Below are 27,792 nucleotides of genomic sequence, written 5' to 3'. Positions count from 1 at the left end.
GCGAATTTGCCAACTCGCTTGCGTCCGATCAGAGAGGAGATCGCGACGATGCTCGAGAGAAAAATCGACGGGGAAGAAATATACGGGCCGCGTCGCCGTTAGTCGTCGTTTCGCCTTTAGATTAGAGCGCGAAAGCGCGCGCGGCGACACGGCGCGCTGCTCACCATTTCCCGCGGCCACCGAAGCCACCCACGTAGCCCGCCGCTCGTTTGTCATCCGACAAATAGCCTTTCTGCCGCGCGCGAGAGGAGCCAAGTGCGTGTGCGACGCGCGTACACGCTTTCGCGCGCGCCTCGTTCATCTCTCGCGCGGGCCCGGCGTGTGCTACGCCCGTAAGATTATTATTATCTTAACGGTCAGGGCCGCGTCCAACCAACTAGATACGATGTTTTCTCGTTTCCTTTTCTCTCTCTAGCTTTATCGAAGCACTCGAAAGAGAATTTTATCTAAATATATCAATGTTGCAAGAACAATACGATTCGTCTATTGCGAACATGGGGTCGTCATCCCTCCTCTCATTTTGACCCGGTAAAAGAATCTCCAGGCTTAAGAAATAATCTTCTGTTCGAAAAGTAATGTAACGAAATACATTAAGTAAAAGAAGAAAAGCAGTTTAAAAAAAAAAGCTCTAATATAATAATATCTTTGCAAAGATGCGTATCGAAATGTCAAGCCAGATTGTGAGTCGTGCAGGCGTATTTGCATAGATTCATGTTACGCGTCGATAATTCAAAATGCGCGTTACATTAATATTACTCTCGTCACACGAATGTGTGTTAAAAAAAGAATCTGTCAGCCTCTTCCTCCATGTTTTCGACACCGATCCCTCATCGATGCAGTTACGCGCGTCGCGAGCAACATCTGGCGCTAAAACCAGAACGAGGATAGTGTCGCACAGAGAAGAACGCTGCGAGAATTCGCATATAAATTAGACGCTATTCGGGGAATGCGAGACGGTGAGCAATATGTCGTGCTCGATTAATACTTTCTTTTTGAAGTAGTCGGGCACGTTTACGCGTTACACGAAACGACAAACTAGAGACGGCAATTCATTCTCCTCGTTTGTTCATAAGAAGCGAGTGATTCACAAAGAATTCATCACATTATTGCATAACATTTTATTGCACAACTGAATGTAACGAATCTACTTATCATTTATTAGTAAACATTAATTTTTTTCTCGCTTTTTAAAACTTTTCTCGAGTTTCTAAAAAAGAAAAATGAATCCGTCCCTATATACAACGGAGAGAGATTTTTTTCCGGTTTAGAAAAGTGAGCGCTGTGCCAAGTTGCAAAGGGATAACGCTTGGGGGTCGGGGTTCGGCGGACGAAAGGCTGGAGAAAGTCAGTGAAAGAAGGCGCGAAAGAGGGAAAGAGAGCGTAAGAGCAAGCGAAGCAGCGGACGAGGTGAGATGAATAAATAAGAGGGTTTTGAAAGGAGCTCGTTGTGGCCCGGGAAGTTATTACGTGGCGTCACGCGATGATGTATCCGCGCTGGTTCAGATTGTCTCCGCGAGATGGGACCGCAGACCGTGAAATATGCACCAACCCCTGGGTTAAACCCCCTGGAGGCACCAGCCAGCCCGCCCTTATTCACGACCGCATCACTACCTTCAGACATCGAGGATGATCGCCGGGTGTTTTTGGAGGAGGGTCGAAGCGCGACTCTGTCTTTCAATCGTCGAAGACGATAAGAATAACTTTAATGCTCTCTCTTTATAAATATTCACAATGCAATATTTATAATTAGCAGCATCGTCTTCTGAATATAAGATGTAGCCTTTGAATCTACCTTTATTTCAATATTTCGCGAAACGCGCTTCTCTCGTATAAAATCATACATCACTCAGCGTTACGGAATTTTGATAAAATCGCGCCGCGACGAGTAATAAAATAGCGCAACGCGTGCGCCACGCAATATGTCCCCGCGATGATTAACGAGCAGAAGAATTTTTATCGCTCGCGGCGCATCGAAGGCTCCTCTCTCTCGCATCGTCGCCGATCGATAGCTTTTAAAATACTCCGTTAAATCGAGATGGGTCGGTGATGCGCGTATAGTGCGCTATAGTCAAAAAGGGCGTATCCGGATTGCGCGTGGCAATAATTTTCATATATAGACGTACACACACACACACACCCACACATATATATATATATATGTGTGCGTGTGTGTGTGTGTGTTTTTTTTTATGCGTGTAAAATGCACAGTGACGGAGCATTGATCACGGACGGCACGCGACAGCACGTGCTCGCGATCGTCCGCCATCCCTCGCGTGTCCGCCACCTCTCGCGTATCCGCCACACTCGGAACTCCTCCACTAGGCTTTTCCACCCACCGCAAGACGACGACAAACCACTCAAGTGCGGCATGTCTCCCTTCCCTACCCTCCCGTCTTATACGCGCGACATAACCCTTCTTCCAGCCATTACCGTAACGCTATTCACGCTTAATACGGGGAGCTTCTAGAATGCAGCTTGCTTGCAAGGAACTGCATGGGCCCAATTCTTCTCTCGGTTATTTCTCAGCCAGTGCCACAGACACGTATTTCAAATATAGATTTTTAAAAATAATCAGTTAAATAATTTTGCTTCTGAAAATATATATATTTTTTTTTATCAGTGTATAAGCAGAAATTTAAAAAATTGAAAGAGATTACATTTGAACGAAAGATAATGCTCGATTATTTTCGCAATTGAATCTTGTTTGGTATTACATTGTCATAAATTCGTCGACGCACAATAATAATCGCGTCTCTAAACAAGGGGATAACGAACAAAACGTAATCATATTATGATGCTATGGCCTTTAATTCCTGTGGGAACGTCGGAGGGTTGTGTGTTTGACATTTAGCATTTCCCGCGGGAAGGTTGCCTCTTTGTCTGTCGTCGAGGAATCCCATTCTCGTAACATTATCGCGTATTTCCAAGAGACAAACGTACGCATATCCAGATCATCTCATCGGTAAAAAAATCTCGTGTGTAATATTAATTACGGAGCCACGTACGATCGCGATTATCGCGATTCTTATGGATTTTTTAAATATAAAAAATGTCTAATAACTTAATTAATTCAATTGAATATCGTATTACGGGAATTCTCGAAAATCCGTAATCTAACTAATAAAATATCACGTCGTACCGACAAACTCGCGCGAAACGACGAGGATTTATTTCAGAGCGTCGCAATTTCTTTCTGTATCAAGCGGACGCGTCTAACCGGTCTGTCCGGGCGAAAGTAAGAGCTCCTCTTCTTAAGATTAACGATACTCTAGTGCTCTTTTAAAGAGATCGTCCTTCCATACTCGCCGTTCCCCTTCGGCAGAAATGCTCAGGATTAACCGCCCCCTCCCATTCTCTCTCCGCACTACTCTCCCCCTTCACGATCTCCACTTCGTTATTCTCCGCCGTCGCGCGCTATCCTCGGAACAGGAGGACCAGGGAAAAAAAAAGAGTAGCAATCGTCGGAACTTGAAAGCAGGGCATTTTATGATGACTACAAAAGTGGTCGCGGCCACCGTTGGGGTGGCGAGGAAGAGGGTGGGCATGGCAAAACGCGAGGGTGAGCCGCCATCGCTACCTCTACCTACCGCCTCCTTTCCTCCTTGGTCCTTAACAGGACCAAGCGACCTTACGTAAGGGAGGACAGGAGCGAGACGAAAGGATCGAGAGAGAAAGAGAAAGAGAGAGCGACTATCAACTCTCGGCAGGACGGCGGAGGCGGCGGGGACTTGAATTGATTGCTTTCATTACGCAAAAAAGTCGCCTTCTCTTCCCGCGAACGAGCCACCACCCCTCGTCCTTACCCTTCGTATTTTTAACTTCTGCCGCGCGACACTGGCGAATAAGTAAGTGCGCTATTTACATCAAATCTCGTGAGTTATCGCCGCCAACCTTTCTTCCCCCCCCCCTCCCCGCCCTTTCCCACCCCCTTTTCAGCGGTACTGCGAATTGAAGAGGGTAAATTCTTTGTGTATCCATTATCCGCGCGCGACCAAAGCCCCAAAGTCTTTTGGATGTTAGGATTAAATCGGAAAGAACAGCACGATTCTTTAATTTCCGTTCAGAATACGAGAGACTTTCCTTCGAAAAGAAATTCGCCCCAGAGTCATCCCAATTTCCGAATCGCGAGAGGCGAAAGAAGCAAACATATATTATCACGTGACGTGGATATAATTTAAGAAGAACATCGTCAATTTCGCAGACGTCCCGTTTGCTTCGCAAACTCCTCGATCTCGCGCGCTATGATAAAGGAGATTAATGCGGCGGTCGGTCGGCGGATTAGGAAGGATAGCGGCTCGTTCGGGTACCGATTAGGGACAGCCAAGAGCACGATGTGGCCGCATTACCCCAATGATCGATGCACCCCGCACGACGACCTCATCTGCATCTGCCCCGCGCGTGCACCGCAGCGATGCCCCTTCTCGTCTCTCCCGCTCCCGCCTCCCCCTTTTCACCCACCATCGCCGCCCGCACCGCGGGTGCGTCCCTATTCGCCTGCAAATGCGTCGTCTCAGCGTCGGGCAGACCGGTGGTGCAATCATGTAGAGGACATATTACCCGTCAACGCGGCCGGTGCCGCTCGTTCGTTTAGGCAAATGATATGCCAAAGCGTAATCTCGAGCGAGATCCTCGAGAGATTAGGTCCGGCGTAGTAATGACGAATGGAGGGTCCCTGCTCGTGAGGATCACGCGTCAGGTGAAGCAGTAATTTTTGCGAGGGGCGAGAGTAAGCTTTCTTCTGTCTTTCTTTCTCTTCGTCCCTCTCGAAGGTATTCCCTTTGCGAAAAACTGGTTTATCACCGCGTCTCGTTTCCGTCAAAAAAAGTATACTAGTGAGGAAAATTATAAATGATGCTTTCCTCCGGAAATTAAAGATCTCATTCCCGATTGTTGAATTCAAATTCCTGTAATTACGGGGGAAAAGATAAAAAGCCGAGGCGACAAAAAGATTCCCCCCCCCCCCCCATGTACGTCTCGAATAACTTTGTATTCTCAAGATACCTCCCGCGTTGATATTCTCACGAATTGACGATCGAATCGATCGTGCTGTCGCTGACGAAGTTTCTCGCCCCGCTTCCCCGAGCGCGAGTGTCGGTGTCGCGTACACGCACCGCGTTACGCAACGCGGACGCCGTTTGACAAGGCGCACCGTTTCGCGATCCCGGGTATCTAGTGTCAGCGCGGGCTCGACGGTAAGAGAAAGAAATCTCGCGAAGAAACGCACTCGAATGTAAACCGGACCCTTGTGAGATTCGCGGCCCAGCGACGGTCCCACCGACGACGACGGCTGACCGCACCTTCCGGGCAATCCGGCCTGATCCACGCAGCTCGGAACGGGGCCCAATCCTTCCCAGCGTAACATTTAGAAAGGTGGTGGTATCCCCCGATCCTCTACTCTTCCTTTCGATCGCTTCGACAGAGAAGCGGTGCGACATAAATCCATTGTTTTTATACTTTTATATATCAAATTTATTTTACGCTCTACATCATAAGTGACTTTATTTTAGAATTTTATTTAAAATTTAATATCTCCAAAAAAAATATATATATATATATGGATGTGTGTAAGTATCGAAAAACGTATAAATAAAATAAAATATAAAGACGCGACCGGACATCTATTTACGAGCGGTTCGTACCATTCGAACTTTTAAGCGTCATAAACCGTAAGTCTCTTCCGGCGAATAAGTATCTATATATTTTGCGATACGTATCATGTCCGAGAATAAGTTCTCAAGGAACGCGTGCAGGAGGAGAGCGAATACGCCGCACTTTGTAAACCAGTATGCCATCGCGCCCCACCTTCCGCATCTCAGTTTCCCCACCTATCGTTCGCGACTTGCAGATATTGCGAGTGCCCTTTTCTCCCTCGGCCACCTTCGCCATCCCTCCGCAGCGTCCACGGCGTTTGTCTCCACGTAATCAGTCTCGTAATTAGTCGCGGCGATGCATGCCGCGGGACGTCGCGCGACGCGCTCCGGGAGTGTTAACCCTTTCAGTGTTAAGTTGCTATAACGTCGTAACGTTAGCGGGAATTGTTACGCAAACATCCTATCCAAGCAATCTTTATGAAACACGTCGAGACATATCTAGATAGTTTCTGCCACCTTGCGTTTTAGAAAATTACATATAGTAATATGGCTGTTTCACGGCTAGAGATTGACGTGGAAAATGTGGGAGAATAACAGCATACGTAAGTAATAAAGGAGAGAATAAGAATTAACGAGAGAGCGAGAAACTTTTTAAAGAGAGATATCGAGGAATAAATTCCTGCTGAAAGATATACGATGGAGAGACGCATAATCTCGCGTAGCATTGGCAATACACCAGCCGATCAACATTAATTTTTAAATATTTGGCTGCACGGTTTCACCATCGTCGTTCTCCTTCGAATCCTCTCTGTCTCCAAACTGCGACGGTAAACAACTTTATTACCATTCGATATTCTTCCCTCTTCGCGTACACGAGGAGATCCATAAAGCGAATAAATTATAGCGCATCGATATCACGCATCGAAGAAGAATTAAATGAAAACAACCGAAGAGGAGAATGTTTAGAAGAACGATTTCGCGAGAGATGCCGAGAAGATACAAAAGTCGTACAAGGTCCAAGGATTGCGATTAAATTTGTCGCGAAATCGCCAACGGCAAGTCGACAAACGCATTTTCATTCATCCTTATTTCGCGTACACCCACTCTCGCTTTCCTCCCTTTTTCTTCGATCCGGTGATCGACGCGTGCCACGATCCATTCCGCGAAACGGAAGTGGTACAGAAGGAGAGAATCGCGCGACGGGGAGGGTAACTTTTAAATAAATAAAATCGATAGGGCGCGACATCGTATCCGAGGCAGCTCAAGAGGTACGACCTCTTCCTCTCTGCCTCCCTCTTTCCCGGAGAGAAGAGGGACACCCTCATGAATAAGCAGTGCTCGCGGGGGTGTGCGCCGCGTGATTTCGCGCGGGACTCTTGGCGGTAGACCAGCCGGCGAGCGTTTATTTCGCGCTCGCCTTCGTCTCTCTTCCGCAGATCCGCGAGATCCTCCCGCCTGCCATCCCGCGTCCGGGATGCCAATAACGAGGTTATCCCGCGCGACGCCACCGCCGTTTCCGTAGAAACCCCTCGTCACAGGGCGCTCTCCCACCCGGTTGCCACGCCGCGCCGACCAATCCCGGCCCGGCCTGGACGCCGATCGAGGGATGCGAAAGGCGGGGTCGCGCGCGACGTGGGGATGAAAGCTCGCCGCCGCGAGGCGGGGGTCGAAAAGCTGTCCGAAGTCACGTGTGTCCGTCGGCAGAAGCCACCTTCGTGCTCCACGACGTCGTCGGCCCGGTTTTGCCGCGGCGTCGCTCGGCTCGGCTCGGCTCGTGCGGCTTTCTCTCGCGGGGCTGATAACGATAACGGGCGGCTAAGACGTGTGACCGAGAGATCGTTCTCCTCTTTTCCGCTTTCTGGAAAAGCGCGAAGAGTCTCCGTTTGAACGGAGAATCTTTTGGCGCTTATATATATATATCGGATCCGATCGTTCGTCTCGTTTATCACCCGTCAATGATGATGCGCGGGATAAATGTTGTCATGTCGGATGACGCGACATATTTTGTAATACGCTGTCTTGAAAGAAAATTACACGTCTTAGCGTATATCCGATGGATCGAAATGCAGTGATAAACATTGACTGCTTGCATGGGACGTGTAAAATGTGGAATTGTCAGGCTCGCGTATGCGGCGAGACGCGCGAGACACTCCTCGGGATGTTAACTGGACCACTTGGAATACAGTGAGCTGGATTGGTGATTGTGGCGAACGATAAGAGGCAGTGCTCGTCGTATATGTGTCGTAACTGTCTAAAGTGTAACGAAGCGATGAAATTTTGTACTTTTGTAGTTTCGGGCGTGGATAAGAACTATGTGCAATAGATTTCCGGCGGGATTAAAAGTATTATAAAATCGCGCGTGAAAACACTCTCGCGTTCGTATGAAATTTAAACGAACGCGGCATCCTTGAACGCTCGCGTAGACAATGTTGCGAACTCTGTGAAACTGTCAACTGGATCAAATTCTTCCAACGGAATCGGCGCTCGGTTCACGAAGATGAAGCGACGGCCGACCGGGTGTCCGCAGCAGCCACCCGTCGTCCGGCACAAAGACGTTCCTGATGACAGTTATTGTGTCGCATCGCCATAAATCTGCCTGCTTCATCCACGTAAAAAGAAAGAGAGAGAGAGAGAGAGAGACGAGAGAGAGCCACTTCTGGAAACGCGGGAGAGGTCTTTATCGGCGGTCAATAGGACCATCGATCCTTCTCTCGCGAATGCCTTTCGTATATTACATATAAAATCTACTCCGCCAGAGAGGCAGGCACCTGGATACCCGATGGCCGTCGGGCCTGGAAGTGCCGCGATGGACCTCAGCACTACTCTAAGTAGTGCCTACCGATACAATCAGAACATGATGGAATATTACACCTGTAAGATATTTAATCGTGTATATTTTAAGCGTCTCTTAATTATCGCTATGTTTTTACTTTTATCTCTTTTTCCGTTCCGTCATCAATCGGCACGTTGAATAATCGCGTAAATCCGATATTTCAAACTGGATTACCTGTTGTCGACTTAAGATTCATGTTTACGGTTTCATTGTTTCATTCAATCCTGATTATTATCTTGTTAGCAATCTCTACTGAATATAAAGAGATCGCGATAAATATTTATTAACAGTATCGGATATGTTTTTAATTCACGTTAATAATCATTTGCGTCTCGGACGGAAATCATAGTGATTTTAATAAATATATCTAGATATAAATGGATCTAGCCTTGTAAGCAAAGCCTTTTTTTCTTCGTATATCGAGAGTCTTTTTCAGTTAACTCTGTCTCGGTTCTCCACATTTTATATTTCTTCTAGCGCGAGACAATCGCAAAGCCGCGCCATAAGTTCGTTATATTGTCAGCAAATTTTATGATAACTAATGCAAAAAAGAGCGCGAAAAGGCGCGCGACTTTTCCGCGTGCGAAACGCATCTCTCGCGATCGCGCGATTTCTCTTCGAGTTTTTGCCGACGGTGCGTCGATTAAGTGGAGCAAACGGGATGAATGGAAAAGAATCACGAATCCAGCGACGTCGATGGATAAATGATAATGCGAAAACAAGAAATTAATGGCCTTCGATCGCTAACCGAGCCGTAGCGGTACCGGTACCGACGAAAAACTAAACCGCAATCATATCGCGACCGACAATCTGCGTAGGAGCTACTCGCCTCGATCTCTCTCGCTCTTTCTCTAAACTGATAGAGAGAAATGTTGCATATCCGATTTAGTATCTGCAATATAATCAACCTGGTTCTTCTCTATGCGAGCCTAATCAATTTTATATCGACTAAACATAATTTATTTTTATATATAATATATATATAATTCTCTTCACATGTAAGAGCTTATCGTTGTAATTTTGTCCAGGACATTACGTGAAAATAACGAGTTTGCCGATCCGCGGGCGTTTCCGTCCATTTAACGGTCCGACGGTTTATTAATTAGACCTGTTCGAGTGTCGTTTTAAAGTTGTAACAATCAAAATCGCATTCCATTTACGGTGCGCAGCTGGTCCGTTAAACCTAATGAAATATCACTAACTATGAGGCATTAACAGAAAGACGACAATCTCCGTTTGCGCATCGTAAAATCGTTTGTAATGTGCTGGATATTTTTTTATTGCATTATTTAAAAAGAATTACTTTATTAAATACCTACAAAAAAATGCTTAATTTAAAAAATTCAAGGACACACACCGTAATTTCTATCCATCGTTCGATATACTGTATCCTTAGATAGTTTGCGCATATTCGACAGAAAAATTTTTATCATAATCATCATCGAAACGGGTTATCAATGCGCTTCTCAATTATGATACAAATCGATTTGATTACGGCCAACGTCGTAAAATTCCAAGACGGCTCCCACCGGCGAATTACATTTCCCAGCGTATTTTTCTAGCAATCGGATAATAAAGTCCGTCGTATTCAGGCGCGCTCGGCAATACATAACGTCGAGGCGTAATGTAATACGGGAACAAAGCAGCGCGATGCTGGAGAAATATCGAGTGACTGTACAGGAATCTATATCAAAGTTCTTCTGGCTTCTCCGATATACGCACGTAGCCGACGAGCCGCCGTGTGATCGTGTATCACCGGTCCTCATTTTATTGGCTCTGAAACTATCTTGGACCGGTCCTCCATTCTCGATTGCAAGCGCACAAAAGTGGAACAGGGGGAGACTGCGCGCGGATATACGTGCAAGTCAAAAAAAATTCCCATATATAAAGAGTTAAAATTATTTTTTTCTCAGCAGATGTATCTGACAGAGTTAATCTACATATTTTTACGATTATACGATTAACGAGCCCCAAGTAATATCGCTCGCTCGAGATAGCGTGCAAGCACTCGTGTATAAATATTTTTTTTACTGTCATAGATAATATTTATCTGAAGGAATCGGCTTTGAGATGAAAGATTCGAGAGATAACGGAAACGAGATCATCGGGGGCTTCGGACCGCGGCGAGATTTCAAAGATATCGTTAGCGCAATTTAAGACACGGCGCATTCGTAATGAAAACATAATGGCGGGGATCGCGTTTGTCCGAAAGTAATCCGCAGCAGCTCGGCGCTTAGCCAGGTCACCTGATTTTACAACGGCGTTTTTATATGCCGGCAATTCGAATCGCGATTGATTAGCAGATGCGCTATCGGCTTTCATCGATAAAACTGTAAATCCAATTTGATCGAGTCACGAAATTGGATACAGTTCGACGAAATTGCACGCGAATCGCCGAGATCGTCCTCCTATCACAAGCGACTTCATCATTGAGATTTCCGTTAAAACGCTTCGAATCGAGTAAAACCACAAAGGCAATAAGAATCATTAATACTCTACTTTTTCTCGAGATGGTCAAAGTCGAAAAAAAACTCGTTTAGACTTTTCATTACCTCGATGTCTCTTTTGAAGGAATTTCTTTTTCCTTTTAGGTCTTTCATAATTTTATATATAATATTATCTTACGCGAAGAAAGGATTGCGTATAGACACGATAGAAACAATAGGAGCGCAATTACATGAGACTAGTTGAGACACTGAGTTGCATCTCTTGATTCGATGTATCCTAGAAATGCGGGACGAAGCGGATGGCAATAAGCTCCGGTAATACGGCGGCCAGTTTCCAGCGACGGCAGCAAAATCCAGTAGCAGTAGTAGCAGTAAGCAGTAATAGTAATAGTGGTAGCAGTAGCTAGAACGATTCGGGGGTGGTCCAGGCCGGAGCCCTCGCGTATAGCTGTGGTCAGCAGGCGTGACGGCGTGTGTGCGTGTGTAGTAGGGTAGTCATGGTGCTCTCTCGCCCTGGCAATGCCACCATGATGCCGACGACTATCCCCCTGACTACCGGCCGCGCCGCGGGGGACGCGACCATAAACGCGAGAGCGAATTGATTTGCGACCGGAAGGCGCGTATCGTTTCCAGTAATGATCGCGGAGACCTCATTGTCTTCGTGCGACGACGAGATATCATCGAGCGGCGCGATATATATGGCTGAACGGCGAAAAAAATGTTGCGGTTCACGCCTCATGGATCGCGGTGTTACCGTAATTACGAAATCCCCCTCGGATAGAAACGCAAACGCGCGAGCGCGCGATGATTCTCTGTAGCTCGTTCGTTTCTTCGAATTAACTTTACGTCGGGCGAAGTTTCGTATTCGATGTAATCGAAACGCGACGTAATCGCCAGGTTTAAATTCCAAAAAATACATTGTTATTTATTCCATTCTATCTCGAATAATATTAATAATTCTTTATATTCTAAGCTCGCGAATTGCTCATCCCGACAGAAATGTATTCGCCAGAACAAATGTCGAAGAGGGGAGAATATTCGGCCGATAAGAGCGACAGCGTGGCCGATTTAACTAACTCTTCGTCTCGTCGAGGGTTCGCCGAAAACAACGATCATCATCGAATCATCGGCGCACTGGCACGAACAGGGGGGCATATGTCGCGGCGCAGAACCCTCCATTACGATATTGGCTCCGAGTTATCGCGTTAGGCGGCTTTAATGCGCGAAAATGAAGCCTGCAACGATGTACGACGGAAACTCGAGTGGCAGCGGGGGGTAAACTAATAATAATGAATGCACAGCATTGACCCTGCAACATTTCTGCGTATGGCTCAGTGAAAATGATTAGCCGACAGAAATATTAAAGTTTATGTTCCGTTCACGATGTATTCTGATGCGTCCTTGATCGCGCGCTTCATTGTATCGCTATGTAATTATCAGATCATCAATTATACATACGTCAAACGTATATATATATATATAGTTTACATTTAATGTATATATAACTTTATAATCTGATATAATATATTTCTTTTCTCATTCCTCAAAAAAATAAAATATGATTTATAATATAAAAAATTGTAATTTATAAATCAAATAAGATGTTGGAAATGACTTTCACGAAAGTCATTTATGCAAATACAGAAGCCTTAATTCGTCTAATTTTGTTATCGAAAACCTTCTTCAACTCTCCTGGTGATATACTTCTGCAGAAGAAAGACTAATTTGCTAATAATGTTTGATAAATGTTTCTTTTTAAGATTTGAAATAGATGTAATTTTTCGAGAGTTACTTTCCGAATACCTATATACATACATTTAAAACTACTAAAGCGTGAGAGAGACAAATCATTCTCTCGATAGAAAGTCTCGTTGGCGAACGGTACAACATTCCTCCGCAAAATCTGTCAAGTGGAATGATTCTGTGGCGATAAAGACTATTCGAGAGAAGATTTAACATTGGCATTCGCGATCCGTTCTGCCAGCTTCCTTTAACGATCGTCGATTTAGCGCGCGCGCGCGCGCGCGCGCGCGCGAAGCTCGATTCACACGCAAATCGCGTTTAACACCGCGATTTCACGACGAATCGTTCACGGTACGATCGAATCTTTTAAATCCATGCCACTGGTATAACATTTAACAGCAAGATATCGCCTTTTCTGTAAAAGTAAACAGACGATATACTACTGATATGGATGACGCGTTTTATCTATACACGACGTAAATCATATCTTGGCAAGTATTTTTATTTGCGAATTTTAGCCTCGCTCGATTACGCTCGATTAATATACGTTATCGATCCTCGTTTTTCCAGGTCACGGCGGAGTCAACCAGCTCGGCGGCGTCTTCGTGAACGGAAGGCCCCTACCGGATGTAGTCAGGCAGAGGATCGTCGAACTCGCGCATAGCGGCGTCCGACCGTGCGACATTTCGAGACAACTCAGGGTATCTCACGGCTGTGTATCCAAGATACTGTCGAGGTGAGTAACGGCCACTGTACCTCTCTATCCGTATCCGTTACAATCGCGGCCGCCCGCCATCCGTCGAGTATCTCAGCGCGACGCGCGAGATGAGCGACATTGTTAACCCTCGCGCGCAAATTTCTCAAGAAAATCAAATCTCTCATAGTTCAGGATTGCAAAGTTAAATGTTTCATTGTAAAGAGACAATTCTGTTTATTCGAATAATGTATCCACGAATTCGTCGACTAAAATGTATTTCCGAGGGATGCGGGGATTGCCTCTGAAAATCGCGTTTGCCAAGTTCGGAGAGCGGATAACAAGCACAAACAATGTCGTCGAAGGGCGAGTGATTTACGAGAGAATCAAGCTCGTCCTCTCTTGCCAAACGCAACACCGCAATTTCCGCGCCGCGGAGTGGCCAAGGTCGTTCTCGACTCGCGGATGAGAAGAAGAGATGCGGGAGCGAAAAAACCGTGACCGCTTTCTCGCTTCCCGAAGTGATTTAATTAAAGACGCTGTTAGGACCGCGAGGCAAACGGGATTGGTAGGGGAGGAAAGGGGGATGATAAAGGGAGAGACGATGAGGGGCCGGAAGGAAGGAAGCGGCCCCCTTCACTCTCGCGAACGCGCAGAGTTGCCCGACGATATGCGGTTTCCATGTTTTTTCCACCCTCCTCTCCGGTTCCCTCCGCTCCGCTATGTAACGGGTGGCCTCGTGCCGCTTTGATGGCCCGAACGTCATTCGCGTCCCCCACGGCCGAATATCATTGTCATATATCGCGCTCTTTCACGAATCCCGCATAATAAAGGCCGACTGGATTATTTACTGCCGCGACTAAAGTTACCGTTTCCTCTTCCTTTCTTCCCGGCTCGGGCCCTTTCCCGAACGACGATTGTATTCGGAGAAACGAGACTTTGTCATTAAAAAAAAAAAATGCGGAGCGATCCGTCAATCGAATTTCATTCCTGCGCGCGTCAAAATATTAGAGATTGCATTTTAGGATGAAATCTAAACTTCGCGAATCTCGACACCGGAAGGATTGCGTCACAAGAATCGTGCGACTCTATTCGACACAGGCGTCTCCGGGTCTTGCTTTTTGTCGCAGTTGCTAAATTTAAACTGGTCGAGGACTTGGCTCTCGTTCCAGCTAAATACGCGGTGTTCTTCCGCGTGCGGATGTGTGACTTTATGGCCCGAAGATACGGCGAAAACGGCCTTTTAAGGGCCTGTCGACGACGCGACAAACGTTAACGGCGACTGTGCGACTTTACGCGGTCACGCGTCGCTGATACGACGAGGAGAACGCCGTTCGCCGAATCTAGGACGAAACCGGATACCGAGATTCTCTTTCGACTCTAGCTGAGGGTTCGTAAAATCCGCCGACGGGGATGGCGTTGAAAGGCGCCCGGTATCGGCGGCGAGCCCGATACAAAATCGAGTCGTCGTCTCCCTCGCAAAAGATCTTTCCTGGCTCCGCGAGTCTCTGTCACGAGAAACACAAAGTGCTATTCCTCTTTAGGGTCGCGCTCGTCTCGTCGGCCTTTGACACGTATCCGCTTCTATCTGTATTCTAGACACGCCGCGGATTTTGAGGACTATGTACAACTGGTTATGATTCGGATCATGCAAAACGTCCTTCATCGACGCAAACGTGGCGACGTGTCGTTTTCCTGTTCGTATCGTGATGTTACAAATGTCTGATTGATTAGTGATTGAATAACTTGACATTTTTTTTAAATCTCTTATACATATAATATTAAAATAGTTTAGAAATCATTCGATGTGTGAGAGATATGTTTTTACGATTTAGCGACATTAAATATAACGTAAAAGCTGATGTTTCAAGCATTAACTCTGTTATGGGGCATTTTTATTCATTACTTTTTTGTATACATATTTTATATAAAAAAATAAAGATTAAAATATCTATTTCTCAGTTTGCGAAACTCTGAAATATTAATGCAAGTTCTCAGATTTATTTTTTTAGATTATTAAAATTATTTTTATATATATCGGCATATCAAAATTTGCCTTTTAAAATGATCTTATTCTGTGACTACAGTCGCCGATTATCGTTGATTAAAGCTGTGCTTTTTGTCGTAACGTTAATGTGAAAGATTCGTACTAGGCATTACGACAGCCACGTAACGACGGGCGTAAATAATGTCATTCTTCCACGGAGGTAGCGTTTTCGATTTCGCGCAAGACTGTTTCGAATCCATTTAAATCGGAATTAATACAGCAAGGGTGAGTAACACATCGGGCGGTGGCAAAGGTTGATTTGAAAAATCGCGCGATCTAATGGCCATTTCACGGTGGAGGCGGAACAAAGGGGAACGAAATATCAACGGGTAAGCATTGCCATGTGGGCCCCGAATGGGTCTTTACACGCCAGATATGATCGCAATAATTGCGGGGGGGCGGCGCGGGACTCAAGTCTATTTGAGTCTATTTATGGCTCGCATAATGCTTTAAGCTACCGACCGATTAATAACAATGAAACGATCGAAAATTTAAATTTTTTTATCATAAAATAACAGGGGAGTTTGTTCGGTGATATACATATAATAAGAAATATGTTGCAATTTTATTATAGTTAAAATATATGCGCATTCCTCTCTACACAATCAAAAAACGCGCACAAAGGACGCGGTGTCGTGGAGGACTATAATTCGATTCAACAATTCGAGCCCCATTTTTTCTGTGACATGCAACGCGGAAAACCTGTTACGGCGCTTTTATTCGCGCAAATATTTTTCGTAAAAAAAAAAAAAAAACGTGTTTTGCACAGCGCATACGCGCGCGTAGAGATACGTACGCCAGAAATTGGACAGATATCCAACGTGCGTATGAGCCAACGCCGACGCCGGCGGCGGACCCACATCCATCAAGGCGGCCCACAAGCGGACCATTATTGCGGACTATCCGGCGTAATTGAATTTAAGCACGAGCGAAGATATTATTTAACTAATTAGGCACAAAGGGCGCGTTCACGGCGGGCCAATCACGATCGCCCATCTCGCGTATATACCCGGTCGGTGGGAGAGAAGCGACGAGAAATCCAAAGGGTAGAGAAAGAGGGAAAGAGAGAGGGCAACAGCGGGAGGCCAGAAGCCGTTTGTTTTAAAACAGCCGGTCGTTGACGCGCCGTTGGACGGCGATTCGTTATTCCGACGTTGGCCGCCCACCGCGGGAAAAACGTTCGTTGCTCTCTCTTTTTCCCCCGCTCTTGGCGATTCCATGTTTCACGATAGAGCGAAAGAACGAGAAAGAGAGAGCAAACAAACTGCGAACTTTGATGCGACCGATCTCTTGTCGGCACCGCGCTTTCAAACGCGTCGAATTGTCTTTAAAGCCGATTAAAGAAGGCTTCCTTTATACTTGGCGCGATTATCTCATGAGATATAAGACTGATTGTAATGTTACATTGTAATCTTATATTGTAGGTATTACGAGACCGGTAGCTTCAAAGCCGGCGTCATAGGAGGCTCCAAGCCCAAAGTAGCGACGCCGCCGGTGGTCGACGCGATCGCTAATTACAAGAGGGATAATCCGACCATGTTTGCGTGGGAGATTAGGGACAGATTGCTGGCCGAAGGCATTTGCTCGCAGGACAACGTGCCATCCGTCTCTTCCATCAATCGGTGAGTTAATCGGTTGTTGTTGTTATTACCGGCATTATTTATTCAGCGGATTATTTATTACGAAATTGCATCCCTTCAAGCGCGTGCGCTTGGTCATTTAACAATCAAATCGACGACAAAATATATAATAAAAATAAATAAGCATGCGAATTCACAACTAAAGTGACGATAGAATACACGAATAAATTTGAAACACAATACAATTCAAAGCACATCGAAGCATCTCAAATTTTGGAAAAAAGAGCGATTAAAAATCTTTAAATCTAATTAACGTCATTGATTTTAAATGATGTGAGATCATAAAAATTTGTTTCGTATTTTTCAATTGTATATTCACGTTACATTTTTTGTATGGCGTGTATTGTTTCAACTTTAAATACATGTATATTATGTACGATTGATAATGACATAAATAACTAATTCCCATACACTCTAGTTTTTCTACTAGAAATTTTCACACAATTTTAATTGATCAGAGGGGACTGACAAGATTTCATATCTATAATGTTGTTAAATAACTCGAGACAAGTATTACATATTATCTATCGTTCTTATAATTTAAAGACAGTCCGGTTTGTCTCCAAAAATGCCATTAATTTGGCTAATCGTCCGTCGTGCGCGCGAAGATATCAGATTACATCGTGCTCGGTCGCCAATTCGAGGAGTCGCGACATATGCTTGAACCGACGACGATGGGGCGCGATCGGTTATCGCGCGCGGCGAACTCCGCGCCTGCACCCTCGTCGCATGTGCATCGAGATAAGTGCGCATCCAGTCCGCCGACCCGATCCTATTGACCTTTCGCAGGTTCCTTCGGGACCTAGGGCCGATTAATTCAAGTGTTTTTGCCGTCGCCCAGCCGAGCCGACGGAACACGAGTACCCCGCGTTGTAGAGCGAGCCCTTACGAGATGGCGGGAGGGAGCGAGTTCCCGCGGGACGGCATTACAGCGTATCAGCACCGCACAAACTGAACGAGTCGGTCTTTCTCTCTCTTCCCCCTCCCCCCTCCCCTCCCTCTCCCCCTTGTCCTTTCGACCAACTGAGAAGATACAAGAAGGGGATGGAGAGAAGCGATCGCGAGAGAAAGAGGAGAGACAACTAAGGGATTGTACCCATTGATCGGCTCACATATGTCCCGAGATTTAATCAGTCGCTACTAAGACCTTATCTTTCGCTCGAGGGGGCTGAGCTATCTCCCTTTCTCTCTCTTGCCACGTCTCTTTCTCTGTCTCTTTTTTTATCTCCCGCACACGCGGGGTCGCCGATAATGAAATGGAGCGTAATGCGAATCGAATTGCGCCGGCAAGTGAAATTCACTAACGCGATTTCCGTGGGCCGCAGCCGCTAATGGAAACGCACGCAAATGAGTTAGCGCCCACGTAACGACGTAAGTGCTAACGCGCGGCCACTTATTTAAATTCCGCGTCGCGGTCGCGCGACGAGTCGCGACGTCCAACTTGCAATATACGCTCTTTGCCGAGAGTTTTCGCCGAACGTTTGTTCTATTGCGATTCAATCGCGAAATAGCAGTCCTCAAAATTTAGTTAATTCTCTTGTCTTTTTTCACGATGCGCGCGTTATATTAAAGTTTAACTTATACAATGGAATTAAGTCACGAAAGAGAGAGAAAGAGAGAGCGAAAAAAGGAGTTTTAAAGTCGATAACCGAAAAAGAAAGCAATCAGCGTTTTGTCATATTTCTCAATCGATGTTTCGTAAAGTTGTCTTTTATATATATATATATATATATATATATATATATATATATATATGCTCGTAAGATGTGAGCGCGCATATATTTTCATTCTTTCGCTACGCGCGTCGCGCGGTTACGGTAGCGTGAAAAACGCGAGCATGTGTGTAAGTACGGGAATTACTTTCTGGCCGAGGTTTTCGATGTGTCTAGGATTGCGTCGAGGGTGCGGCGGTGGCTTGTTGCTCGAGTGACTCTTCCATCTCCTTCGGCTCCACCTCCACACGATCTCCTCTGCTTCTCCTGACTTCTCCGTCTCGCTCTCACCTTTCTATTTCTCTTTCTCTCTCTCTCTCTCTCTTTTGGTCTCGCCGTCTCCTTCTCGCCAACGCGACTCCTTTTCCTCCTTGTCCCTATTCCCCCGACTCAAGGCCCAGATGGCGGGTATTGATCTGAATCCGGAGAGCAGATCGCCTGGAAAAACTTACCCCGCGGATACTTACCTACCTACCTACCTACCTATCTACCTCGCTCGCTATCTACATGCATCTATATGCAACGGTACCATCACCCACTCACGTACACCAAACCCGCAACCCTCCGTCCGATCCATTCCGCGCAGGTAAATGTATTTCCTTTCGACGAGCAGCGGATAGAAACGCGCGAGCGTTTCTTGGAAAATGGCCATGCGTCCGGCGTACTAATTATATAACGATTGATAACGAGAGAAGTCTCTTAAAGGCTAAATATTCCGCGAAGCGTCGAAGCGAATATAATTTCTGCCCGATACGAATGGATATCCAATTCATCGGAATGATGGTGCATTTTCGAAAGGAGAAAGTAAGTTATCAAACGGCTCAGTGATTTTATCTCGTATAACGATTGCTGTGACTCTTAGAAAACTGTAAACTATTGGTTAAAACAAAAAAGAAGAGACTGAGAAAAAATTGGAAATAAAAAGGGGAAACTTTGTGCGATCACGCTTTCATCGATGAACCTTTGGCATAACTGGAACTTAGTTTGGAGAAAAGAGAGAAAAGGGAAGAGAAGAAAGATCTTGATATCAAACGCGATTTTACCGCGAGGAAACTGAGATGCATCAGAGACTATAGCGCGCCGGGATTTCTCCCATTATGAGCGTGTCCAGGTTTTTCTAGCCGCGAGGTAGCTTTCGGGGTAGAGAAATAATGATACAGCTAATATAATGTATTGTCCTGCTTTGCCGGAGCACTTCGAAATGAGAACGTCCGCGGGACGCAAGGGGTAAGAGCGTGGAATGGCATGGGAGTTGCGCGAGGTAAAAAAGATGGACGAGAAGAGAGAGACCGAGATAATGGAGTGGCTTTTGCGAAAAATAACAGTTATATATCCCGTGTATATGAGACAGGATTGAGGAGAGCGGAAAAATAGGCGAAAAACGGAGGGAAGATTGGACGTTAAACAGTTCCCGTGTCTTCTTCTTTATTCGCCAAAGACGCCGACGCAGCGACTTCAGCCTTCTATTGTTCTCTTTTCGCACTCTTTACGAATCGTGGGATGCACGTCGCGATTAAAAAAGAACATTTTCTTCGCAACGGTTCTTACGTCTCTCTTTTTTTTTTTTTTTTTTTTTTTTTTTTTTTTTTTTTTTTTTTTTTTTTTGCTAAAAGGAGTTTCGTGTCGCCGATTCATTTAATACATTTGGCGGAACGGAGGAGTATTAATCGGAAATTGTCCGACGTACGTAAAAAAAGCATATGATAATTAAAGAGAAAGAAATGAGAGATATGTAATGCATAGATTTCGCACGCGATCGAATTCATCCATTGCGAGAGCGCGACATCGAGGAGAATGAAGACAAGATCGGAAGACTCTGTGAAAGAAGAGTACAAAGAAAGAAGGATTGCCGAAAGAGGAGCCGCGGTGAATTTCGGGAGGAAATATTGATAGGCTCGGCTTCGGCTGCGGAGTCATGGTCGAGTAGGCGGCTCTCTACCGAAGTCTATCTTACACGTATACAAACCCGCAAAGGCCCACCGCCCTTCTCTCTTTCTCTCTCTTTGTTGGTGTCGATCCCTTTCTATCTCCCTCCTTCTTAGTCGGAGGAGTCTCAGGAGCAGATCGATAAGGAGCGAGGTTCGCCCGAGAGCTTTACGCCGGGTTCACAGCCGCCTTCTTCTCGTTTTCTCCTCGACGCAACCCCCGACGTCACGCTCTCGCGTGCCTCTCGCGTTTGCCCCCGAAGCCGCAAGCTGCGACAGAGTCGATATCAGGGCCAAGGGAAAAAGCCGTCGCTCCCTTGACTTCCTGTTATTCCGGTCGCGGGATCCTCTGTCCGTTAGATGCCAAAGGACCACTACCCGAACTAGAAATTAAGCTTGAAGATTCTTTACGCGATCTGTCTAGATTTATCTTCTAAATAGTAATCTCACGATCATTGTTTCTCCGTTATTATCCTCCCTCACAGTTTTTTAATGCTTTTAACGTTCGATGTCTTGCAGTGGATTAAAACTTTGTCGCTGAATAAAGTACTTGAGATGACGAAGAGGATAGAGGATTTGAGCGATCCACGCACAATCGATTACATTCTCGGCCGCGGCTTTAATTCGACGTAATGACCGACGCGACGCGGCGACAACAGTTGGCAGGAAATCTGTCGCGTCGAATCTCGCCGGAATTGTATCAATCTGTCATCGCTCTCTCGTGCGGCGATAGACGGCGTCGCCGCTCTATCGCGCGACTCAATCTCCCGTCGAGGACGCAACCGGGGTCCGCTTTGCTCTCCATTACTTCCATATCATTTCGCGCTCTCCCCCCCCCCCGCCACCCTCCTCCTCTCCCGAATCTGCCGAGGTGGCGGCTCGAGCCATATGGCTTGGCAGCACTCCTGGAGGACGCGGAAAGACACGGCCAATAGGATGGCTGCTACTTTCATGCCACTTTCGGCTTTCCGGCCGGCGTCACCGGTATATCTCCCTGTGTTCATCTCTCTTTCGCTTATTAAATTACATCCCCATAAATAATGCCCTGCCTGCCTGCCTGCCTGCCTGCCTACCCTATTCCCGGCTAGTTTATTTACCATTCCATCGGCGGCACCGCGGGAGGATTTTCCTTCTCCGAGAAGCCGTCAAATCGTCGCATTTGTCATCTCCACTCGATTCGAGATCCCAGCGAAGGGATCGTTTCGCCATTTTCCATTCTCGACGAACGGATAATATTCCCGTGACGAATGCTGCATCTTTAGCATTGATATTACGATCAAAGAAATGAAATCACATCCGCTGAAATTCCGATCCAATACTGCATTGTCATGAGACAAATTTGGCGCGCAACGCGAAATACGTCTAACGTGATAACATCATAAGCATCGAACGAAGCGTTTTTAAAGTCCGAATGAAAAATCGCAGAGCCCTCTTTCTTGGGTGGTTTTTGAAACGACGGGATGTCGGCGTTTAAGCGAATAGCTGCATACACATGGCCACGGGGAGAACAATATGGTGTGCACCATAGCCGCGGCCTTCGTTAAAGCAGCCATATTTGCGGTGCGCGCGGGAGCGAAAGGGAAGGAGGCCCTCCTACATTATCCGGCACAGCAGCACCCTCGGGGGAGGATCCGGGGGATGGTGCCTCCACGTTGGAAACGCCGGCAGTGGCGGCGGCGCGTATCCATAACCGTCCTTTGTCTGGATAACGCAATTATTACCGCGTTTCATCATACCTCTCCGGCCCGAAATTAGCCCGAAATGAAGTTACAATTACGGGTCCTCCGTGTTCTCTTCCCCTCTTCCAACTCCTCTTCGTGAACAGCAGATACTTTGGGGTTCGACGAGAACGGCGACAATGACAACGAGGATGACGACGACGACGACAACGACGACGACGACAACGACGACGACGACGACGACGATGACGACGACGACGACGACGACGATGACGACGACGACGACGGCGATGGCGATGGCGATGGTGATGGTGATGGTGATGGTGATGGTGATGGGGATGGCGATGGCGATGGCGATGGCGATGGCGATGGCGATGGCGGTGGCGGTGGCGGTGGCGATGGTGGTGGCGGTGGCGGTGGCGGTGGCGGCGACGCACGAAATCCAGGTTGCCGTGGAAACGTCAGAGGACAGACGGAACCGCAATGAAACCGGATGGTCGCCTACTCTGCCAGGCCATAATGCTTCGTCCCTTTTGTTCCTGGTCGAGAGCTGGAATAGCAAAGTTGCTCGAGAGTGCTGTACCAGCGTGAACGACCGCGCTCGAGCGGACTCGAAACCTGAGAACAACCCTACGGCCGATCTATGATGGGGCGAATTTCGCGACATGAATTATACGGCGAGAAAAATCGCGTTATTTGCCGATGACTCGAGAAAACGGGCGTTTAATATCCACTCGATCATTGGATTGATTGATAATTAATGAACCGTCGAACGCATCGCTATTAATTGCTCATCGTCGATGAGTAATAATCGCGAGGGAGGGTATTTCGTATCGTGCCGCGTAATCGATCGAATGAACGATCGTAGAGCGAAATCGCGATGTCATTTCCCACGACCTACGCCACGATCTCGCATTACTCGCGCGTGTGATTAATACGGGGACGCGACGATTGATGATTATTTATCTACCCACCCGAGTTTGTCTTGAACGGTAACTCCTTGTCATCGAGTCGAACAGGTTAAACAGGGCGAGGCTCTCGAGGATGCGAGGAAACATCTATGAATAACATTCCTGGTCACCGCGCGCGTAACGGCAGATATACGAAGGATCATCCTCTTGACTTCCCATGATCGTGGAGGGAAGAGTGGGGATAAAGCATCGCAGCGCAGGGACGATATATATTATAAATCGCGTGTTACATTGTGCTTTAAAGGATCACCGGTGACTGTTGACTCGCCGGTATCATTGTTGGGAGCGTAGCTTTTGTCGTCGGGATGCGCGGCATCGCAAACAAACACACAAACACGCCGCACGTTTTCCGTACGTGCGCGTCATATACAGACACACACACAGACACATACGGATCATTGTGTCACTGGTACAGCCGCAGTTAATATAGTTGTGTACACGAGAAACCGGCAGCTGCCGTTTGACAATACACCCTGCGCGCGTCCCGACATATAATAATATACTCATCCCGAGCTATACTATAGAGGGGGATACTTCATCAAAATGACTGAGAGTGGCATGGAATAGCGCGCTACAACGTGTACCGTTTTAATCCATACCTGACACCTTAGATGCAAAATCGTCATTAGATACAAAAATAAAATAGAATATCAAACATATAAATCCATCTTTCAAATATCTTTCAAAAATATACATCTTTATACGTAATGTCCGACAATGTCTGCATAGCGAAAAAATTGATTCGGTAACATAGATTAGCGTGAATTAAGAGAGATTTTTCATCGGGACAACGTGTCGCGTGTTTCGAAAATACGATTTCGCGCAGTAAAAAGTAAACTCCGACGTCGCGAGAATTGCCTTTGTTTAAGAATCACACCTTAGCGCGTCGCGTGGAAGCGCCAGGTAACTCGGGATACATTACAGCTTCTCTTGAGAGAGGAAGAAAGGGAGCAAGAGAGAGAGAGAGAGAGAGAGAGAGAGAAAAGGAAGGGGAGAGGTGACGGAATATCAGGATACACCTTTTCCAGCCATTGTGCGATTCTGAAGGGCGTACAATGGCCGTGGAGCGAGTCTCCGTATTGTGTCTACAGCTCTCGACGGAACAGTTCTGCGACTCTCTCTGGCTGCTGCTCCTGCCTCCGTCTCGCTCCCTCCCGCTGTTCTACGAATACTCCCTCTCCGATCTTTCTATCCGACTTCGAGTTAACGAGAGAGGAGTTCCGTTTTGGTGCTATTCGTGGACCACGGACGGAGCATCTGCCCCGGGAGCGCTAAATCCTCTTGAAAGCCCCTTGAAATCTCCCGCAATCCGGCCCCCGCGACACATATAATGATCCGTAATAACTTTAAAGCTCCGTATTAATGCCGCGAGAATGCGAGAGGCGCCCTAATGCGCGTTTAATCGCGGCTCACCCGGAATCGTTCAATCCTGTCATCGAGACGAATCGATGCTATTTTATTGTCCGATTATCGGGGGCGCGAGTAACGACGGCAGAGTTTCGGCTTCGAGGAGAATTGAAGCGACGGTGGGAAAATTTCGACTTCAAGAACATCCGAATCTGTATGTCTATACTATGGCTGCACGGAACCGCGGTAAACGACGTGTAAAACAGATGCGTCGGTGAAATACAGCAACCTTTGTTTGTAAGAATAGCACGGCATGAAACCGTAAGAGAGCGGTTTAACTGCTATCTGCGAGTTCAATGCGGACACCGAACCTCTTTGCAAATTTTGTACTAAAATTATGCGAATGTATTATCATATTTTATATTGTACACATTTTTATTATCGCGAGATTTTTAAAATAAAGTTTCCGCGATATTTGACATTATAGTTATAACACTATTAATGAGTATTTGGCGCGAACATTGAACTCGCTGCGAGATGAAGCATGCTCGTTTGCGTTAATAAAACACAAACTTCTCTCTTCCTCTTTCCCTCCGCCGCGATCGATACGCGCAGGTAGGCGATCAAGATCCACTGATACTTTGTGCGATCAATAACAACCGACGCCTAACGAGCGCCACGATAATTGACAATTACAGATCGTTCGCGCTCGCATCACAATCCGGAAATCCCTACCACCCTTACCATTTCGCGATAACCACTAGCGCGTGTACGTTCGCTAACGAGCGATACCTACCGGTTCATTGACAACCATCGATCTGTCCCTTCTCGCCCACGCCGTGATCAAGATCCACGCCCGTCGGCGGTTCGTGATATTTTTCTTCGAGTCTTCTAGATCATTGATCAGCGAAGCAATATCGGCAGATGGTCGAAAGCTGTATGTAAGGAATAGTAAGGAGCGTATAGGAATAATCGCGTTTCGAAATCCGAAGAAATTAATCCCGATCCCCGCCGGGAAGAGAATTTAAATCCGCCCGGTCACACACCAACCCTCGACGTAGGGAAAGAAGGTTGGAGAACCACGATGGCGGGAGAAGCTAGCAACGGCCCCAGCAGCGCCGACGAAATGCGATAAAGTTGGCGTAGAGGTAATTTGAGTATAAAGTTTTATTCGCAATAATTTAGCCGCGCGGACGAGGTCGAGGGCAGGATCGGGTAAGTAGAGGAGGAGAAAGGGGGAAGAAGGTAGCGCGCTCGCTCTCTCTCTTCCTCTCCAGACCGGGGAAGTGTGCGGGTCATATATTTGATGGGATACTTGGCATAAAGTCGTGCATAAAAGTAATGTCGACATTAAAGTTTGCGGTTCCAGAGACGTGCCACGAACCCATCGCCCACGCTCCTGTTCTCTCGAAACGTCGCCACGGGTACACGGTGGCTTGCCTACTACGATTTTCCTGGCCGTGACGGAATCGCGGAGGGAGGAAGGTAGAAAAGACGACGCAAACTTCTATCGTCGAAACCGGCCTGCGTAACACTCGTACGCGTTCGTTTTATTCCCGCGGTCACTCTATCGGTTTATTAGAAATGAATTCCGCCCGATATAAAAAGCCATTCGGCGTCGTTATCGGCGACGTATTCGAGACGTATAGTCGCCGGACGCGCTCGAACAACCTTGACGATTTACACATCCACCGTTCGCCCCGTTATCCAAAAAATACGTATTTTTCCAAAGTTTCCTCGCAGTCGTAAAAACGCGAGATGAAACATAGAAATTGTGATACACAGAAACGCGACGCAGCTTTTCGTCCATTTTCCCGTCTCTAGCGTTTGTAGCGCGATACAGCTTCAAAGAACAAATGATTTATCTCGTTTTTCTTCTTCAAATTTCCAAGTACAATCCCGAGATTTAAGCGGCATGCGGCTGCGACATCCGCATACTTAAAGCGAACGGCAAGGAAGCTTGACTTTGGGGGGGTGGGAGATGGCACTTCGGGGTAGGTAGCGAAGCAGTTTAGTTCAGGAGTGGCCGTTGGGGAACGATCTGACGGCGCCAGGGGAGGCATAGCTTCTTCCCACGTGGCACCCCCGACACGGCTCTACCCTCATAATTCTACCAAACCTTCCTCCGAGAGGCGCCACCTCCAAGGGGTTTCTCTCTTAGGCGTCGTAACCGTGAGAGCGAAGGAGAACGTCGTTACGTGACGTTCGCGGAAATTTCCCTTCCACCCGTCCCTTTCGCCGCTCGAGAAGATCGGAGGAAAGGGGACCACCACCTTCTTCTCCCCCACTCTCTCGCGCACGAACGAAAACCACCGCATGATTTTACGGCGACGGACCTGCAAACCCCCGAGATGGCGAACTCACAAATCCGCGCCGAGATGCGAGCGGAAATTTAAGTTTACGATGCGCGACGATTGAACTCTAGGTTCGAGACAAGATTCAAGCGACGGATATAGTTGCAATTACGAGTGCGATTCGATCGTGGGATCAAAATAAATGCAGTCTTTAATAGCTGCCACGTGACATTATAAAAGATCGATCGCGATCATTCTTATGTCGCGTAAATACTAAATAAATAATTATATAGATGTAAGAAGTAAGATCGTGAAATCTGTGTTGGAACCGTCTCGCGTTGCAGATCGCAACGAGAATCGGACGGAGAAAAGCGCAGAAGAAAGGGTATACACTCAATGATTAGATGAAGTACCGGAAAGGTAGGGGAAGGGAGGAAAAGGGAGAAGAAGGGAGGGAGAGAAACAAAGAGGCGAGAAAGAGAAGAACAAGAGTGGAGAATCGAGCACGAAGGGAGAAACACTGTTGTAGCGTCAGGAAAATGTTGGGGTTACGTCGTACGAACTTCGTTCTCATCGTTTCTCTATTTTCCCGGCAACCTCTGTCCATAAAAGACTCTCGCTCTTTCTCTCATACTCTGCTTTTAGTGGTATTCCCTGTTTTCGCGGGATCGATATAGTTTCTCCCTTTCAAAAATAATGGTTTTTCTTTCTTTTTTTTTGGAAGAATGAAATGTCTCGCGAACAAAACCTCTCTGATCACTCTCGTCTCGGAAGAATCTTTTCTGGATACTGCTTCTCTCTCTTGTCAGATCTACGTAATAATTTTTCGACTATATATATAAAACGTCGCGAGAACGATAATACGTAAT

The 27,792-nt window shown here is 46.7% G+C and overlaps 1 protein-coding gene across 10 annotated transcripts in view; it reads left to right on the top strand.

Moving 5' to 3' along the window:
• The window catches only part of Sv (paired box protein shaven), a 153,285-nt gene that overhangs the window by 108,868 nt on the left and 16,625 nt on the right, over positions 1–27,792 (top strand). For all 10 annotated transcript variants that reach the window (XM_070315378.1, XM_070315393.1, XM_070315377.1 and 7 more), the window contains 2 exons: positions 13,185–13,350; positions 16,780–16,977. In XM_070315378.1, the coding sequence (XP_070171479.1) occupies positions 13,185–13,350; positions 16,780–16,977 (364 nt within the window). The remainder of the gene's footprint in view (positions 1–13,184; positions 13,351–16,779; positions 16,978–27,792) is intronic.

The sequence above is a fragment of the Polyergus mexicanus genome, unplaced genomic scaffold, assembly GCF_030449975.1.
Source record: "Polyergus mexicanus isolate NDT 795.1 unplaced genomic scaffold, iyPolMexi1.0 SCAF_2, whole genome shotgun sequence".
NCBI lineage: Eukaryota > Metazoa > Arthropoda > Insecta > Hymenoptera > Formicidae > Polyergus > Polyergus mexicanus.
The sequence above is the reverse complement of the archived record's forward strand: the minus strand, read 5'-3'. Positions and strand labels throughout refer to the sequence as shown.